The 18,930-nt window shown below is 50.6% G+C and overlaps 1 protein-coding gene across 6 annotated transcripts in view; it reads right to left on the reverse strand.

Moving 5' to 3' along the window:
- Positions 1-1,653: 1,653 nt before the first annotated feature.
- LOC105731852 (probable E3 SUMO-protein ligase RNF212) overlaps positions 1,654-18,930 on the reverse strand; it is a 56,391-nt gene continuing 39,114 nt past the window's right edge. For 5 of the 6 annotated variants that reach the window (XM_064365214.1, XM_064365211.1, XM_064365199.1 and 2 more), the window contains 3 exons: positions 5,123-5,195; positions 2,186-2,352; positions 1,654-1,850 (listed from right to left, as the gene is read on the reverse strand). In XM_064365214.1, the coding sequence (XP_064221284.1) occupies positions 1,846-1,850; positions 2,186-2,352; positions 5,123-5,195 (245 nt within the window). In that variant the 3' untranslated portion in view covers positions 1,654-1,845. Of the gene's footprint in view, positions 1,851-2,185; positions 2,353-5,122; positions 5,196-18,930 lie in introns of those variants that run through there. The other variant, XM_064365215.1, reaches the window with a different exon arrangement.

An 18,930-nucleotide genomic window follows, 5' to 3' on the forward strand; every position in this document is an offset into this window, starting at 1 on the left:
GCACAGTCCACATACACACAGGTCACATACAGGTTATCACACAACACGCACAGGTCACATAACAGATCACATGACAGGTCACATGACATGCAAAGATCACAACACACACAGGTCATATATAGAGATTAACACACACAGGTCACATAACACACAGTTCACATAAAATGCACAGGTTATATAACATGCACAGGTCACAACACACAGATCACATGACACAGGTCACATGACAGGTCACATGACACAGGCCACATAACGCACAGGTCACATGACATGCACAGGTCACATAACATGCACAGGTCACATGACATGCACAGGTCACATAATGCACAGGTCACATAACAGATCACATAACACAGATCATACAGCATGCACAGATCACATAACACACACAGGTCACATAACATACAGGTCACAACACAGATCACGACAGGTCACATGACAGGGCACATGACAGGCAAAGGTCACATAACATGCACAGATCACATGACACAGTAACATGACATGCACACATCACATGACACACAGGTCACATGACACAGGTCACATGACAGGTTACACAACACACAGGTCACATGATAAGCACAGGTCACATGACACAGATCACATAACAGGTCACACGACACGGCACATGACACAGGGCACATGACATGCAAAGGTCACATAACATGCACAAGTCACATAACACATGTCACATGACACGTGCAGATCACATAAAACATGCACAGGTCACATAACACACAGAAATGAGACATTGATGCCAAAATTCGATTCATGATTTTACAACATTTTGAAATTTCTGGAACGAAACTTAGAACATGCATGTCACTACAAGATTTCTGCACATCTGGCTTCAGCACAAGTTTTCAGGACAAAGTAAGCTCATGGAGGGGACAGCCATGAGTGTGCGTGGCTTCGGGAAGGACCGAAGGCACATGGGGCAGCCCAGGCATCCTGGCGTCCGGAAGGCCCAGGGGAGGCGAGGGAGGCTGCTGTGAAGGCAGGTGCGACAGGTGCATGCCTCGGCTGCAAGAGTCTCTGCAGCCTGCAGTGCCCCAGCTCCACCTGCAGTGAAGGTGAGGATGCTCCTGCCCCATGGGGTGCTCGGGTGCTGCGAGGCCAACTCGAGTGAGGTAACAAAGTTCTTTGCCACTTTTTAGGTAAATGCAAACTAAAAGATGAGAACTAACCCCAGGAGCTTCTTTTCCAACCCAGTATGGTCCAGACTGGTGGGAGCCGCGTGCACGGGGGCGTATCCGCAGGGGCCCCACCCGCCTAACGGAGGGGGAGGCTCCCCACATGCAGGGCATGCCCGCGAGGTGAACTCAGGTCCAGAATTAATCTCCGGACCTGACAGAGATTCCCCCACTGAACCTGGCATCACATGCCAGCTGTATTATGAGAACAGAATGTGTCGTCATTGGGTAACACAGCGTGTAGCAGAGTTGACCCGCGCTGCGCGCCCACCTCACAGCAGACCTGCCCGCCCATCCCTGCACCGCTTGTGCATCCCCGCGCCCCCTGTCCCCCCAGAGCCACAGCCGGAACCTTCTCACAGTGACCTAACAGGCAGGTGTTCGTTTTGCCTCCAGTGTCAACATTTTCAGGAAGTTCCAAGGTGTTACAAATTTAAACATATCGCATATATGCCACCCCGATAGTCAGAAAGATACTTTATTCAACTACATTAATTATTTCTTCAAGAGAGAAAGGACAGGTGCACGTGCTGGCGGGACGAGGGCTGCAGGGCAGGAAGGTGGCAGAGCGGGTGGCGGGCTGCTCATCTTTCACGGGAAGCATCGAGGCACAATAAGAACACGCCAGCTCTCTCTGGAAGGACTTCCAGCTTCACACTGTGGAGGAAAGTGAGGGTGCACGTGTTACACACACAAAATAAGTGGGAAGAGGAGTTCATTCACTCAAATGAGTATTTAAAAAATCCAGATGTCATCTTAGTGTTCTCATAAAGTATTACCAGTATGTTTAAGTCATAATTTTTGGAAATTCACAATGAATATAAAAGTGAACATTACTGCATTTCTGAGCTACTAAGGCAGAGCTCAGAGACACAACTCCTGAGAACACTGAGAGCCCCGCGTCTGCCCTTGGCACACGCTTAGTTAAAGAGTTCCGTGACACATGCCCTTTCCCAAGAACGTTCTCCTTCCGAGGCTGGCAGAGCACTTGCCTGAACGCTGCCTCTGCAGCAGGCTCGAGATGCTGATGGGCGGCCTTGGGGGCAGCCCGGCCTGGGAGCCCTCGAAGCTCGGAGAGCCGCCTCTTCCCACTCTATTGGGTAACTGTAGTGTTGGTGTTAGCGATGGTCCCTTGTAGGGGATTTGCAGAGGTGGAATCCTAATAAATTCAAGAAACACAAGATAACGAATGCTTCGAGCATCTTTGGTGACATGACAACGTGAGCACTGGCCACTCTGCGGTTTTAAAGGCTGGGATTAAAAAGCACCCCTGAGTACCTCGGACCAGCAGGGCCCGTGCCACGCCCAGGGCTGATGGCCACATGGGCAGCCTCTCGCTGGCAGTGGCAGGGGAGGCCCTCTCTGGCCGGGCTGCCTATGGGCAGGACCTACAAGGATGGCTCCTGAGAGGGTGGTGAGAGGGCCCTCCTGCTGGAGGCCTCCCTGCATGGTGCTGACAGAGGCGAGTTACAATCGGCGCCTTCTCCCGGGGCCAGTATCACTAAGTGGCTGAGCAGAAACAACAGAGAAGGCGTCCAGGGTCTCTGCCGACTCCCATTTGCAGTGGACACCTAGATCTGCGCTTTCGTCCCCAGGAGTCGGCAGAGACCGCCGGGGTCCCCTGGCCCGTGGCTGCTCGTCAAGGCCGGCGCCCCCTCATCACGAGGCCCTCACTCCGCCCTCCCCCACAGCCATCCTCTGCTCGCCCCTTAACCTCAGGGTCCTCTCAGTTTCCACTCTCAGCACTCTCAAGGCTCCAGAAGCTTCTGTGGCAAGCTTATCCATCCGCATGCTTCTGCCTGTGCCCTCCAGGTGATGAGTCCTGAATCATGTCCCCAGCTCACATCCAGCCTCAGCCTCCTCCCAGGGCTGTTTCCTCGCCCGGATTTTGCTGCTCTATGAGTCCTTTATTTTCTGTATTTTATGACGGTTTGCTGTCTTGGGGACTTGCTATTCCTGAAAACACAGCTCCGTCCAGAGCTGGCTAATTCCTGGAGGTGGCCAACAGTATTCATGCACGCACGGTTCCCAGGCGAGCCCCCGGCCCCGGGCGCAGTCCCTAAGCCCCTCCTTCCTCTCATTCTCACCAAGCCACGCTCCCCTGCCCTGCAGACCGGACATGAAGGCCTGCCTCCGCAGCCAGATCCACCACACAAACCGCGCAGATGACCCTGAACCGCTTGTGCTGCCCCGCCTTTCCCCAGGACACACGGCAGGGCCTGGCGCACACGCCCCTCGCCCCTGCCTCGAGGGAACTGCGAGGGAGCTCCCCTACAAAGCTGCTGCACCTGCTGTCATCCCACCATACCTGATTCCAACAAGAAGCCTGAGTTGTTTTAAAACACATACGTGGACAGCTTTGTGTTCAACCAAACTCGTCTCTGCCTTGCCAAGACCCGTGCTGCCTGTGCCGCCTGTCCATCCACCGCGCCCGTCCATCCCCACACTTCCCGTCCATCCCCCGCGCCCGTCCATCCCCACACTTCCCGTCCATCCCCCGCGCCCGTCCATCCCCACACTTCCCGTCCATCCCCCGCGCCCGTCCATCCCCACACTTCCCGTCCATCCCCCGCGCCCGTCCATCCCCACACTTCCCGTCCATCCACCGCGCCCGTCCATCCCCACACTTCCCGTCCATCCACCGCGCCCGTCCATCCCCCGCGCCCCCGCGCCCGTCCATCCCCACACTTCCCGTCCATCCCCCGCGCCCGTCCATCCCCCGCGCCCCCGTGCCCGTCCATCCCCACACTTCCCGTCCATCCCCCGTGCCCGTCCATCCCCACACTTCCCGTCCATCCCCCGCGCCCGTCCATCCCCACACTTCCCGTCCATCCCCCGCGCCCGTCCATCCCCACACTTCCCGTCCATCCCCACTTCCCATCTATCCCCATGCTGCCCGTCCATCCCAGCGTCCCCATCCATTCCCACGCTGCCTTGTGCTGCCCACGCCCCCCCGTCTATCCCTGGGTCCCCATCCATCCCCGCGGCCCGCGTCCATCCCCACGCCCCCTGTCCATCCCCACACCCCAGTCCATCCCCGCACCACCTCATGCTGCCTGTGCGGCCCGTCCATCCCGGGGCTGCCTGTCCATCCATGCTTCCATTTACTAGAGGGAGACAGAGGCCAGGGTGAGGGGCTGCCATGGCAGGAACCTGCCCTGGACGATGAGGGCAGCCGGTGGTGGACGTGGCACATGCCACAGGGTCCATGGGCACCCAGGAGGGTGGACAACCCAGGGCAGCGGGGGCAGGAGGTGAGGGCATGAGAGAACGCTGAGGCCTGCAGGCAACCCAGGGTGGACTGGACCACAGGCAGCAAAGGGCGTTCAAGGGCTCTGCGGGGCCTGACGTGGGAGAGTCTGCCTTTTAGAGAGACCACTGGACCTCTGAACACTTGAGTTCTGTTGACAGAGACATCGGTGTGAGCGTAACTGTGCAGCAGATGGAGTGGGAGGCCGCCCAGAAGTCTGAGAAGAGGAGCACGGGGAGGTGAACTGTGGCCTGTCCTGGTGCTGGGGCCGGGTCCAGCCTGCCACCTGCTTTTGTAAACCAAGTGTCACTGGAACACGGCCACGCTCATTAATTTACACGCTGCCTGCCGCAGCCTCCTCAGTACAGAGGCAGAGCCGAGCAGCTGCCCGGGAGGCCGGGAGGATTTCTACCTGCCCTTTTTAGGTCCACCTGCTGTGCCACGGCCTGTTCCTCTGGTAAAACAGCATGCAGCCATGACATGGGTCTTGTGAAGTTTCCAGCAACACGGAAAATGCCTTAGCAAACTATAAAGTGGCATATACAAGACCTCACTCAAAGCGTGTAAAAATAGGGTTGAAAAGCAACATATTAAACTTTTAGCGGTAATTCTCTCTGGTGCGTGAGATGATGAGCAGTTTTATTTGGCCGGCGATTTCCTCGAAGACGCCGTAAGATACCTGGGAGGCTTTCCCACGCTCCTCTGACTCGGCGTCAGGCTGGGATGCTCTGGGCCCCAGGAGGAGACACTGCCTGTGGTGGAACAGGGAGAAAACATGAGCTGTTCGCGTTCGCACGGCCCGGCCCGGTGCTTTGAGTGCCACGACCAGGCCAGCCTGCCGCGCGTCCCGGTAGCCGTCTCTCCCTCCCCGCCACGAGGGCAGCAGCAGGCGGAGCTGCAAACCACACCGAAAACCGGTCCCTCAGGTCGCTCACACCCTGGTGGAAACACGACACCATGGGAAGCCCTGGGTCTTCCGCGTGGGCGTAAATATCCTGCATTTTAACCGTTCTACTTTTAGGCACCTGTGCGGCTTAGTGACTGTGTAAGCCACGTGAATCATTGGCAGCCAGACAGCGAGGCCTGGAAACGAACCGGCCAGTCCCGGCTGAGTTTCAGCCTCACTTAGGGGCTCTCGGCCCGTGGGCTCCTCGAGGGGGGCCTGCCTGTCCCGTGGGCAGCCGTGGGCACGCGGAGCATGCCTGGCATACACAGGTGCTCAATGGGCATCTGCAGCAGGAGCTCCTCCCCCGCCTCTCCCAGGCCTTGGCTCCTGCTACCCGGAGAACTGCCGGAAGGGCAGAAGTGCGTCCAGAGGTCTTTCAGCGGCTGACCCGTGCTTTGCCTTCTCCAGGCGCCTTGTAACGTGAAAGGGGAGATGCGAGGACTCGGTTCTCAGGCAGCACTGCTCGTGGATCAGCAGACCCCAGGCGGGGAAAGCCCCGGGCAGGGGAGCCCGAGCGTCAGGCTTCCCCAGCTCAGTGGCTGGTGACCGGCCAGTGCCCTGCCTGCTGCGGCACACTGGGGGACGCTGGCCTGTGGGGCAGGAGGCCCTGAGCACGAGGCAGCCTCCATACCCCTGACTGGGGTCTTGTCTTTGCCCCCGTGCAGCGGCAAAGGTGCGGACCTTGCGAGGAGGCTGCCTGTGAGAGGCCCCACATCTCCCGAGTCTGCAGGTGACCCTGAGAAGACTCCAAAGAGCAGCTAAGAACGAGCAGGAAAGCGGTGCGGGTCCAGCCTTCACTGTCTTTTATAGCAGTTTGGCCTCAGGAGGCTGTGGACCTGCAGAGACTGTCCTCCTAGGACAGCCCGTTCCTAGAGGCAGGAGGCCACGGTGAGCACACCTCTGATATGAATGCCAGCAAATCCTCAGCCCGTGTCCAGAGCCACTCCCAAGCCTGGACGGCCCGTTCCGCCCACCCGCCTGATCCCCCATGAGAACCACAACAACGATCTTGCTAGGTCCCCCCTCACTCTCCCCGGGGGGCTCCCCTCTTTCCTCACAGCCATTGCCTCCTCATCTGCTGGCTTCACACCACCTGTGAAAACAAAACCCTACACATTTAACACACAGAACCACAAATAGCAACAATGGCAGATGTCTTCTGTTAACTTATGCTCAATACTACAGGTTATTTGAAATTGTTTCCTATTTACTCAATGGGAAGCTTTTGAGATAACTATTATCAACACAGATGACGAGACTGAGGACCCAAGAGGCCAGCAACTCACCCCTGGTCCGGCGAGCAGGGCTCGGAGAGCCAAGTGTGGGCTGTGGGATCTCGGACCCAAAAGACCCCGCCGCTCAGGCCCCTGCGTGTCCCACAGGGCGCCCGGAATCCTGATGAGTCCTTCAGGTTCTGACTGAGAATCAAGTCACACCAGGCATCATCTCAAAGAGCAGCAACTCAGAGACAGGGGCCCTGGAAGTGCTAGAGGAAGGCCCGAAAGCCACCCAGAGGCGGGCCCCTCTCGAAAGCACAGCGTGCAGGTGTGGGAGGAGCCCCGCTAAGAGGTGGGTGAGCAGAGGGATTATCCATCCCCGCGACACCTCCCAGTGCCACGCAGAGACCTCTGCTCAGGACGGTAACGCGACGTGATGCATTTCACAAAGATGCCCATCTGAACAATGTAACTAAAAACATGCTGACATTTGAAGAGGGTAAGTTTCACAATCTGGGTGTGGAACAGCCTGCTTCCCAGTGACACCAGATCTGCCGTGTCGTGTTCCGGAGGGGACTGCGTGCTGCGGAGTGGGTGCCCTGCGCCCCTGCCGACAGGTCAGACAGCCCCACACGCTGCACAGTGACTGCAGGGCAGACGATGACAGAAGGCCCGCCTGCCGCTCCGGCACGTGAGGGGTCTGGGACCTGCCGTTCCCTCACTCAGTCAACGAGGCTTGTTGAGGAGGACTGCTGGCTACGGTGGGGTAGAATCAGCAAGTTATCTCTACGAAACCAGTATGAAACTGGACAAAATGGTAGAAACAACAGTCCAGGCCTCTGGAAGTCAACTCAAGGCAGACAACAAATCTATAAACACTGACTCCTGAAACCCACTGCAGCCTTCCGAGGAGCAGGACTGGGCTTCCCGGCCTGCGGCTGCTCCACCTGCCCCTGCCTCACGCTGCCCAGCAAGAGCACAGCCGCGCCAGGGTGGACGGCTGAGGACCAGCAGCTTTGCTTCCAGAGGGGGTGGGCTCAAGGTGGGAGGAGAACACTTTCATCAGCCACGAGGGGTCCACCTGCAGGACCTGGAGAGGCCCACAGCCCTGGCTGAGGAGGGCTGGGGAGAGGAAGGACCAGTCAGAAAAATAGCGGGGAGATGCTGAGAACCAGAGAGCCAGAGAGAGGCAGCCCCTCAGAACCCAGAGCAAGCGCAGGGAAACCCAGCGCAGCCGCAGAAGTGACCCCACGGGGGGCGGGAACCAGCTGGGCGTCAGCTCCCCACACGCACAGACTGTCGGCCGTGGGGAGCTGCAGGAACGTGCACTATTGGAGCACAACCATGGACAGAGCACGGGCCGGCTGCCGAGCTGTGAAGACGAGCGGACACCCGGCTCAACACCAACAGCAGAAACCACGTGAACACGTCTGCGGCAGCCGTGGCCACACATTCTCCAGTTTAGGTCCAGGTAAAATACCCAAGCAAACGAAAACCAATCAAACAACCTCATATAAAAATATGAGAATCCAGACTTGCTGAAATACAGTACCTGGACTGTCCAGATTGCAGCCCCAAATTATGGGATCAGCAAAGAAACAGAAGTGTGACCACACTCTGGGCAAACGGCCGACGGCAGAAGCCCACGCTGCGTGGCCCGGCTTGCATTTCCTAAGGACTCCAGAGTGGCTACTGCAAGTGAACCTAAAGAATCACAGGAAAATAGGATGACTGTGACTCAGCAGACAGGGCTTTTCAACACAAAAACAGAAACACTAAAAAAAAAAAGAGAACCAAGAAGGAACATTTTCTAACTCATTCTACGAGGACAGGATGAGGCCCTGATACCAAAACCGCACAGAGACGTTACAAGGAAAGAAAGCTGCAGACCAGTATCCCTCGTGAATACAGACACAAAATTCCTCAACAAAATGCCGGCAAAGCAAATCCAGCAGCGCGTAAGAAGGATCGTACGCTATGACCAACCGGGATTCATCCCAGGAATGCAAAGTTACCTCAGCATACAGAGGTCAACACCATATTAACATACTCTATCAACGGATGGAATGACATCTGAGAACACACAGCCGTCACAGAACAAAGAACAAAACCCAACGATCATCTCAAAAGATAAAGAAAAAGCGCTGGCAAAACTTAACACTTCTTCATGACAAGAAAGGACCAGGGGGAGCTCTTAGCCCTCTAAACGGTGCCTCCAGGAAGCCCTCGGTGACCACCACGTGCCATGGAGAGAGGCTGAATGATTCCTCCTGAGATCAGGAACAGAACAAAGACAAGGACACCTGCGCTTGCCACTTGTATTCAACACTGTGTTGAGGTGGGTTCCAGCAAGGGCAGTTAGGTGAGAAAAATAAATCCAAGCCCTGCAGTGGGATGGGAAGTGAAAAAATAAAAATAAAGGCAAAAGATAAATAAAAGGTGCCGTGGTTGGAAAGGAAAAAGGAAAACCATCTCTACTTGCAGATGACATGATCTGACACACAGAAAAGTCTAGGGAATCCACGAAAAGTCCCCGGAGCTAACAAACAAACTCAGTAGACCGCAGGACACGAGGCCCATCTATAAAAATCAGCTGTATTTCTACGTGCTGGCGATGAAAATCTGAAAACAAAAGTTAGAAAACAATCATATTTACAATAGCACCAAAAATAACAAACTACTTAGGAATAAATTTTACCAACGAACTGCAAATCCTCTTCACTGAAAACTACAAAATAATGTCGAAAGAAATCAAAGACCTAATAAAGGGAAAGCTGTGTCCAACATTCACGGACGGGGAGACACAGGATTAGTATTGCGTGGCAATACTTCCTAAACGGATGTACGAGGTGAATTAAAACTCTCCCACTTGCTTTGCCAGCAGAAATGGGACAATGGATCCTAAAATGCACGCAAATGCAAGGAACTCAGAATAGGCCAAAAAAAAATCTCAAAAAGAAACAAAATTGGAAAACGCACACTTCATGATTTCAAAAATTACTAAAAAGCTGTAGTAAGTGAAAGACAAAATTCCTGAGAGCAGCAGGAGAAAAGCAGCTCCTCACCTACAGGAGAACAGTATGATCAACCACCGCCTTCTCATCAGAAATAATGGAAGTGGCTGGGTACGGTGGCTCATGCCTGTAATCCCAGCACTCTGGGAGGCCAAGGCTGGTGAATGGCTTGAGATCAGGAGTCCAAGACCAGCCTTGGGAAACATGACGAAACCCTGTTTCTACAAAAAACTGAAAAATTGGCCGGGCGTGGTGGCTCAGGCCTGTAATCCCAGCACTCTGGGAGGCCAAGGTGGGCAGATCACCTGAGGTCAGGAGTTCGAGACTAGCCTGGCCAACATGGTAAAACCCCATCTCTACTAAAAGTATAAAAATTAGCCAGGTATGGTGGAGGATGCCTGTAATCCTGGCTACTCCAGAGGCTGAGGCAGGAGAATCACTTGAATCTAGAAGGCGAAGGTTGCAGTGAGATCACACCATTCCACTCCAGCTTGGGCGACAGAGTGAGACTCGGTCTCAAAAAAATAAAAAAAAGAAAAATTAGCTGAGTGTGGTGGTGCATACCTATAGTCCCAGCTACTCAGGAGGCTGAGGTGGCAGGATCGATTGAGCCCACGAGGTCCAGGCTGCAGTGAGCTATGGTCAAGCCACTGCACTCTAGCCTGAGTGTCAGAGTGAGACCCAGTCTCGGAAATAATGATAATAATGATGATGGAAGCCAGAAAGCAGAGGAATGCCACCATATACCAAATGCTAAAAAGTTAACCAAGAAAATCTATATTCAGTGAAATTACCCTTCAAAATGAAGACAAAGACATTCAAATATGGAAAAAAAACAATGAAGAGAATTCACTTCTACCCAATCTTCCCTGCAAGAAAAACAAAAAGCACCTCGGTCTGAAAGGAAGCAACACCAGATAGTAGCATGAATCCACGGGAAGGAATGAAGAGCTCTGGAAATGGTTCATATGCACGCTGTAGATACAATAAAACATGGAATTAAAGGTGTTTTTCTCTTAAGGGCTTTAAGAAACATGTTTAATTCAGGAAATAATTACAGCACCGTATTGCTAGGTTTATGAGACAGAGACCACATGTACATGTATACAAATGAATATTCCAAAGCAGGTGGGAGGAAGTGGAGCCACACGGGAGCAACGTGGTTATGTTCCACTGGAACGAAGTCAGTACTGACCTCAAGTATACCGTGATAAGTTCAAGACGCATGTTGCAAGCTCTAGAGGAATCACTAAGAAAATAATGAAGCCGCAGGTGAAGCATCGGCAGGACTAAAACGTGTGCTAGTCGGCTCGCGTCCTATGACAGAATACCACAGACCGGTGGCTTACACAACAGAAACTGATTTCCTGCAGTTCTGAGACCGGCAAGTCTATGAAGATGGTGGCTGATGTGGGTCCTGGCTTGCAGGCGGCTGCCTTCGCACTGTCTTCCTGGGACCTCTTGTGTGCCCAGAGAGTGAGTGAGCAAGCTCGCTGGTGTCTCATTTTGTTTTCTGACAGTGTTTTCATTATGATAAAAGTTACTACCTTCACCATTTTCAGGGTACAGTTCAGTGCTATTAAATACATTCCTAATGCCGGGCAAGCATCACCACCATCCATCTCTGCAACTCTTCATTTTGTAAAACTGAAACTTGGTTCCCACTAAACAGAAACTTCCCGTTCCTCCATCCCGCAGCCCCTGGAAACCACCATTCTCCTCTCTGTCTCTGCGATCTTGACTTCTCTGAGTACCTCGCAGAAGTGGAATCACACAGCCCTTGTCTTTTTGCGAATGGCTTATGTACTTAGCATTACGCCCTTCGAGTTCGTGCAGGCGGTGGCATATGCCGGAATTTCCTTCCATTGGAAGGCTGAGGGACAGTCCACTGTACGGATACAGACGTTGTGCCCGCCCATTCATCTGCTGACGGACACGTAGTTTGCTTCCATGTTTCAGCACTGTGATGTGAATGCTACTAACATGATCTTGGGTATACAGGCATCTCTCGGAGACCCTGCTTTCAATTCTTTTGAGCACTTACACAGAACTGAAATTGCAGGATCAGATGGTAATTGTTTTTAATATTTTGAGGAACTGCCACACTGTTTCCCAAAGCGGCTGTGCCATTTCACATTCCCACCAACAGCGCACGAGGCTCCAATTCCTCCGTGTCCTCAACAACACTTGTTATTTCGGGTTTTTAAAAATGATTACAATAACATTTATTTGAAGTCAAATATCTGCAGACCAAATAATTCTTAAATTAAGGTTGTTTCAGGTTTAACTATCTTCATAAAAATACTTTTGAGGACAGCTGCATCCACAGACTCCAGCTATGTGATTACGTCTTTGTCCATTCTTCTCTCTCTTTTTTTTTTTTTGAGACAGGGTCTCACTCTGTCACCCAGGCTGGGGTGCAGTGGTATGATCTCGGCTCACTGCAGCCTCAACCTCCCACGATTCTCCTACCTCGGCCTCCCGAGAACGTGGGACCACAGGTGTACGCCACCATGCCTGGATAATTTTTTCTAGAGAGGGTTTTGCCCAGGCTGGTCTGGAACTCCTGGGCTCAACCTCGGCCTCTCAAACTGCCGGGATTACAGGCATGAGCCACCTCGCCCGGCCTCTTTTCTTTCTCAGATAACCTCTTTCAGTGTAGTTTAAGGTGGAATTTATCCTCTTCCATTTGTCCACTGCTCACTGGGCAGGATCTGCTGCCTCACGGTCAGGCCCGCTGCTTTCCTAATGCAAAACATCCTGTCACTAGAAAGGTTCTCAGGAAGGCTTCTTGTGGCTATTTTTACGTCTTCATGCTCATAATACTGGATTAGCATGCATTAACCACAGGTTATTGAATCCTGCAGCACTGTGATGCCGCTTTTGAATACCATCTAGCCATGAGCCTGATGCTTCAACACCTGCCAGCCAATTTGATCTGAAAGCCTGTTTTTGTTTTATTTTACTTTTTTTTTTTTTTTGAGACAAAATCTCACTCTGTTGCCCAGGCTGGAGTGCAGTGGCGCGATCTTAGCCCTCTGCAACCTCTACCTCCTGGGGTTCAGGCGATTCTCCTGTCTCAGCCTCCCGGGTAGCTGGGACTACAGGTGTGTGCCACCACACCTGGCTAATTTTTGTATTTTCAGTAGAAACACGTTTCACCATGTAGGCCAGGCTGGTCTTGAACTCCTGACCTCAAGTGACTGTCCGCTTCAGCTTCCCAAAGTGCTGGGATTACAGGCATTTGTGCCCGGCCTGTTTTTAAGAGACAGGATCTCCCTCTGTCATCCAGGTTGGAGTGGAGTGGTGTAATCATAGTTCACTGCAGCCTTGAACTCCTGAGCTCAGGCAATCCCACCTCTGTGTCCCAAGTGGCTAGGACTACAGGTGTGATTTTTAAAATATATAGTAGCCATCCTAATGGGTGTGCGACAGCATCTTGCTGGGTTCTTTTTCCTCTTGGAAATGAGGTCTTGCTATGTTGCCCAGGCTGGACTCCATCTCCTTGGCTCAAGCAATCGTCCCACCTGAGCCTCCTGAGTAACTGGGACTCCAGGCATGAGCCGCCATACCCAGCTCTGTCTACAGTTTTGACTGGGATTGCTCTAATGGCTAACGACGGCATCTTTTCATGTGCTTCTTGATCGCTTGTGTACTTTGCTCATTCAAGTCATTTGCCCCTCCCCCTGCGTTTCTGTCACTCAGGCTGGAGTGCAGTGGTGCAATCTCGACTTACTGCAGCCTCTGCCCCCCAGGCTCAAGTAATCCTCCCACCTCAGCCTCCCATGTTGCTGAGACTACAGGTATGTGCCACGATGCCCAACTACTTTTTAAGTTTTTTTGTAAAGATGAGGGTTTCATCACATTGCCCAGGCTGGTCTTGAACTCCTGAGCTCAAGCCATCCTCTTGCCTCGGTCTCCCAAAGTGATGGGATGACAAGCGTGTGCCACCGCGCCCAGCCTCTGCCCATTTTTGAATCAGGTTGTTTGTTGTTAGGTTTTAGTTCTTTATGTATTCTGGATTGGAATCTCTTATTAGATACACATGACGTGTGAATATTTTCTCTGATTCCACAAGTTGCCTTTTACTCTATTGATAGTGTCTTTTCACGCGCAAAATTTTTAAATTTTCATGAGGTCAATTTGTTTAATTTTTTGTTGATGCTGCCTGTGCTCCGTATCACATCCAGGAAATCACGGCTGAATCCAACATGATGGAACTTTTGCTCTGTGTTTTCTTCAAAGAGTTTTATAGTTTTAGGTCCTTGACCCATTTTGAGTTAATTTTTGCACACGGTGTTAGGCAGGAGTCCACCTTCATTACTCTGTGGTGGATATCCAGTTTACCCAACACAGTTTCCCAAAAAGCTGTCCTTTCCCTCACTAAATAGTATCTTTCTCCATTGAATAGTGTCTTTTGTTTCCAGGACATGAATCTTTTTTTTTTTTAATGATTATACTTTAAGTTCTGGGGTACATGTGCATATCTTGCGGGATTATTGCATAGGTATACACATGCCATGGTGGTTTGCTGCCTCCATCCCCCCGTCACCTACATCAGGCATTTCTCCCAATGTTCTCTCTCCCCAACCTCCCCACCTGCCGCTATCCCTCCCCTAGCCCCCCATCCCCCAACAGACCCCAGCGTGTGATGTTCCCCTCCCTGTGTCCATGTGTTCTCATTGTTCAACACCCAGCTATGAGTGAGAACACCTGGTGTCTGGTTTTCTGTTCTCGTGTCAGTTTGCTGAGAATGATGGTTTCCAGCTTCATCCACGTCCCTGAAAAGAACATGAACTCATCCTTTTTTATGGCTGCATAGTATTCCATGGGGTATATGTGCCACATTGTCCTTGTCCAGTCTATCATTGACGGGCATTTGGGTTGGTTCCAGGTCTTTGCTATTGTAAACAGTGCTGTAATGGACATATGTGTGCATGTGTCTTTATAACAGAATGATTTATAATCCTTTAAGTACACCCAGTAATGGGATTGCTGGGTCAAATAGTATTTCTATTTCTAGGTCCTTGAGGAATCACCACACTGTCTTCCACAGTGGTTGAACTAATTTACACTCCCACCAACAGTGTAAAAGTGTTCCTATTTCTCCACATCCTCTCCAGCATCTGTTGTCTCCAGACTTTTTAATGACCGCCATTCTAACTGGCATGAGATGGTATCTTAATGTGGTTTTGATTTGCATTTCTCTAGTGACCAGTGATGACGAGCATTTTTTCATATGTTTCTTGGCCACATAAATGTCTTCTTTTGAAAAGTGTCTGTTCATATCCTTTGCCCACTTTTTGATGGGGTTGTTTTTTTCTTGTGAATCTGCTTTAGTTCTTTGTAGATTCTGGATATTAGCCCTTTGTCAGATGGGTAGCTTGCGAAAATTTTTTCCCATTCTGTTGGTTGCCAGTTCACTCTAATGATTGTTTCTTTTGCTGTGCAGAAGCTCTGCAGTTGAATTAGCTCCCATTTGTGTATTTTGGCTTTTGTTGCCAATGCTTTTGGTGTTTTAGTCATGAAGTCCTTGCCTATGCCTACAGGACATGAATCTTATTGAATTAGGGCTCCATCCTTATGACCTCCTAACGGTTCTAACTCAAAATATAGTCACACTGGGGTTAGGGCTTTAATATATGAATTTTGGGGGGACTCAAATCAGTCTATAGCAAAATGGTTTGATAAACTGATTGCAAACAAAGGCAGTTAACGAGATACCGATAAACTAAAAATCCTGTTATACATAAAACAAAAAACAGCAAGATAGCAGGCACAAATCCAACCACAAAAAATGAGAATTATGTTAAATGTCAATGGACTAAGCGATTGAATCAGAAGGTCTAGAGTATAAGAACAGATCAGAAAACAAGATCTAACCATATATTGTCTATCAGAGGCACTTCATGGATTCAGACACAGACAGGTTGAAAATAAAAGGATGGAAAAAGATATGCCATGTGAACTATAACCAACATAAAAATTAAATGAAGAAAATTCCACCATAAAAAATAATGAAATACCTAGGGCCGGGTGTGGTGGCTCACGCCTGTAATCCCAGCACTTTGGGAGGCTGAGGTGGACGGATGGTTTGAGGTCAGGAGTTCAAGACCAGCCTGGTCAACATGGTGAAACCCCGTCTCTACTAAAATTACAAAAATTAGCTGGGTGTGGTGGCATGTGCCTGTAATCCCAGCTACTTGGGAGGCTGAGGCACAAGAACTGCTTGAACCTGGGAGGCAGAGGTTACGGTGAGCTGAGACTGCAGCTCCAGCCTGGGCGACAGAGTGAGACTCTGTCACACATAGAAAAAAGAAGAAATACCTAGGTATAAATTTATCAAGAAAGTACAAGACCTGTACACTGAAAGTCACTGAAGGTTCTTGAGAGAAACTGAAGAAGCTCTAATAAGTAGCGACAGAGACACAGCACATCTATGGACTGAGAGTCACAACTGTGAAGACGGCGATTCTCCCCACACTGATGTGGAGCTTCAGCAAAAACCCTATCAAATTCCCGCACACTTTCTTTGTAGAATTTGACATTATCCCAAAATTTATATGGAAATGCAGAGAACCTGGAATAGGCAAAATTATACTGATTAAATTAACAAAAAGGTTAGAGGGCTATGCCACCTAATTCCAAAACTTACTGTAAAGCAAATGTAACCAAGATATCGTGGTATTTGTGAAAGAACAGAACACAGGGTCCAGAAGGAAGCCCTCGCCGGCCGTTTTGCTATTTATTGCCTACCGTCTATTTCTCCTTTTTCCTTCTATTGTCTTTATTGCCTTCGTGTTTAACAAACGCTTTACAACGTCATTTAAAAATTCCTCTTGATTCTTCAGCTGTGTGTTTTAGTTACGTCTGGTGTGGTTGCTCCGAACGAGTCTAATTCTAGTTAATGCTGACTGAGTTCTAGCCCCGTCTGGCCCCTCGGCCCCACTGCGGCTCCATCTCTTCGCTCCTCCCTTGTGCGTATCATCCTATGTATTTCATCTACTGATGACCTCAACAATACAATGTTATCATTGTTGCTTCAATTTTGTGTTTTGTAAAGTAATGAGAAGATAAAACAATTGAAAATATAGTCTCTTGTTCTCATCCCCACATTCACCAGTCCTGATGCTCTTCATTCCTTCTAACAGACGGGAGTGACCGTGTGGTGTCAGCCTAAATGCCTTCCTTTACACTTCCTGTACAGCAGGCCTGTTAGCAATGGATTCTGTTTCTGTTACTCTGTGAATGTTCATTTAGTCTTCATTTTAAAATGTTGATTTCACTGGATACGAAACTCCTGGTCGACATTTTAAAAATGCATTTTGAACACGACTGTATCTGGGAGGATTTGAGCAGAAAATACAAGCCTCTGAACAAAACAGAAATTTATGAATCTGGCTAGGTGCAGTGGTGGCTCACATATGTAATCCTAGCATTTTGGGAGGCTGAGGCAGGTTGATTGCATAAGCCCAGGAGTTCAAGACCAGCCTGGACAACATGGCAAAACTCCATCTCTACTAAAAATACACACACACACACAATTAGCCAGGTGTGGTGGCACTTACCTATGGGCCAAGCTACTTGGGAGGCTGAGGCACAAGGAAAGCATGAACCCAGAAGGCAGAGGTGGCAGTGAACTGAGATTGCACCACTGCACGCCAGCCTGGGTGACAGAGGGAGACTCTATCTCAAAAAAAAAAAAGAAAAGAAAAAGAAAAAAGAAATCCATGAATCCATATTGTTATAAATTAGTGAATATATAGATACCTGAATTGGGTAAAAGAAAGAGCCTTTATAGGAGAGTGACAATTAATACATACAGAAGCAAGTGTGGGAATGGGAAATGGACGAGGCGGTCATCAGAGGGGTGGCTGACTGTGGAGGGGTGAGGCCTGATGAGGAAGAAGGCGGCAGTGTCATTTGGACTCTCTCTCCATAAGACACTCATCCATTATGGGGAACATAGTGACTATAGTGGGGAAGGCTGAGAGGTGCCTGTGTGGTCAGGTGACCAAGGTGAACATCCCCCTGGAGGAATCAGGAGACCAAGGTGAACATCCCCCTGGAAGAGTCAGGAGACCAAGGTGAACATCTCCCTGGAGGAATCAGGAGACCAAGGTGAACATCCCCCTGGAGGAGTCAGGAGACCAAGGTGAACATCTCCCTGGAGGAGTCAGGAGACCAAGGTGTACATCTCCCTGGAGGAATCAGGAGACCAAGGTGAACATCCCCCTGAAGGAGTCAGGAGACCAAGGTGACCATCCCCCTGGAGGAATCAGGAGACCAAGGTGAACATCTTCCTGGAGGAATCAGGAGACCAAGGTGAACATCTCCCTGGAGGAGTCAGGAGACCAAGGTGAACATCCCCCTGGAGGAATCAGGAGACCAAGGTGAACATCCCCCTGGAGGAATCAGGAGACCAAGGTGAACATCCCCCTGGAGGAATCAGGAGACCAAGGTGAGCATCTCCCTGGAGGAATCAGGAGACCAAGGTGAACATCCCCCTGGTGGAATCAGGAGACCAAGGTGAACATCTCCCTGGAGGAATCAGGAGACCAAGGTGAACATCTCCCTGGAGGAATCAGGAGACCAAGGTGAACATCTCCCTGGTGGAATCAGGAGACCAAGGTGAACATCTCCCTGGAGGAATCAGGAGACCAAGGTGAACATCTCCCTGGTGGAATCAGGAGACCAAGGTGAACATCTCCCTGGAGGAATCAGGAGACCAAGGTGAACATCTCCCTGGAGGAATCAGGAGACTAAGGTGAACATATCCCTGGAGGAGTCAGGAGACCAAGGTGAACATATCCCTGGAGGTAGGGCATTCCTGCCAGTAGAGGATGGTCTGATCTCCTGAAGAAATACCAGACAACCTAGAGTATGGGTCACCCTTTAGAATTTGAGGCCATTATTCTTCAAAACTATTGAGGACAAGAAGAAGTAAGAAGGAATCTTCCAGTCTAGAGGAGACTGAAGAGATGTCACAGCTGGATGTAGCTCATCTTTCCTGGAGATTCTGGACCAGAGGAGGAGAGAGACTCTGTGGCGACAGCTGATGGGATGGTACACCTGTGTCAGTGTGAACGCCTGGCCTGAGCTGTGGGTGGTTTTGTAGAACTGTGTTCTTGGTTTTCTAGGGGTGCTAGGGTACCACATAGGTAACATGCTCAGTGGTTCAGAGAAATACCAATGGTGACAGTCAGGGAGCAAATTAACAAAATGTTAACAGTTGGGGAATCTGGGCAAGGGAAACATACACTTTTTTTTTTGTACTATTCTTACAATTTTTTCTGTGTGCTTGAAGTAT

Source organism: Aotus nancymaae, unplaced genomic scaffold (assembly GCF_030222135.1).
Source record: "Aotus nancymaae isolate 86718 unplaced genomic scaffold, 86718_ANA_hifiasm-v0.15.2.pri h1tg000006l, whole genome shotgun sequence".
NCBI lineage: Eukaryota > Metazoa > Chordata > Mammalia > Primates > Aotidae > Aotus > Aotus nancymaae.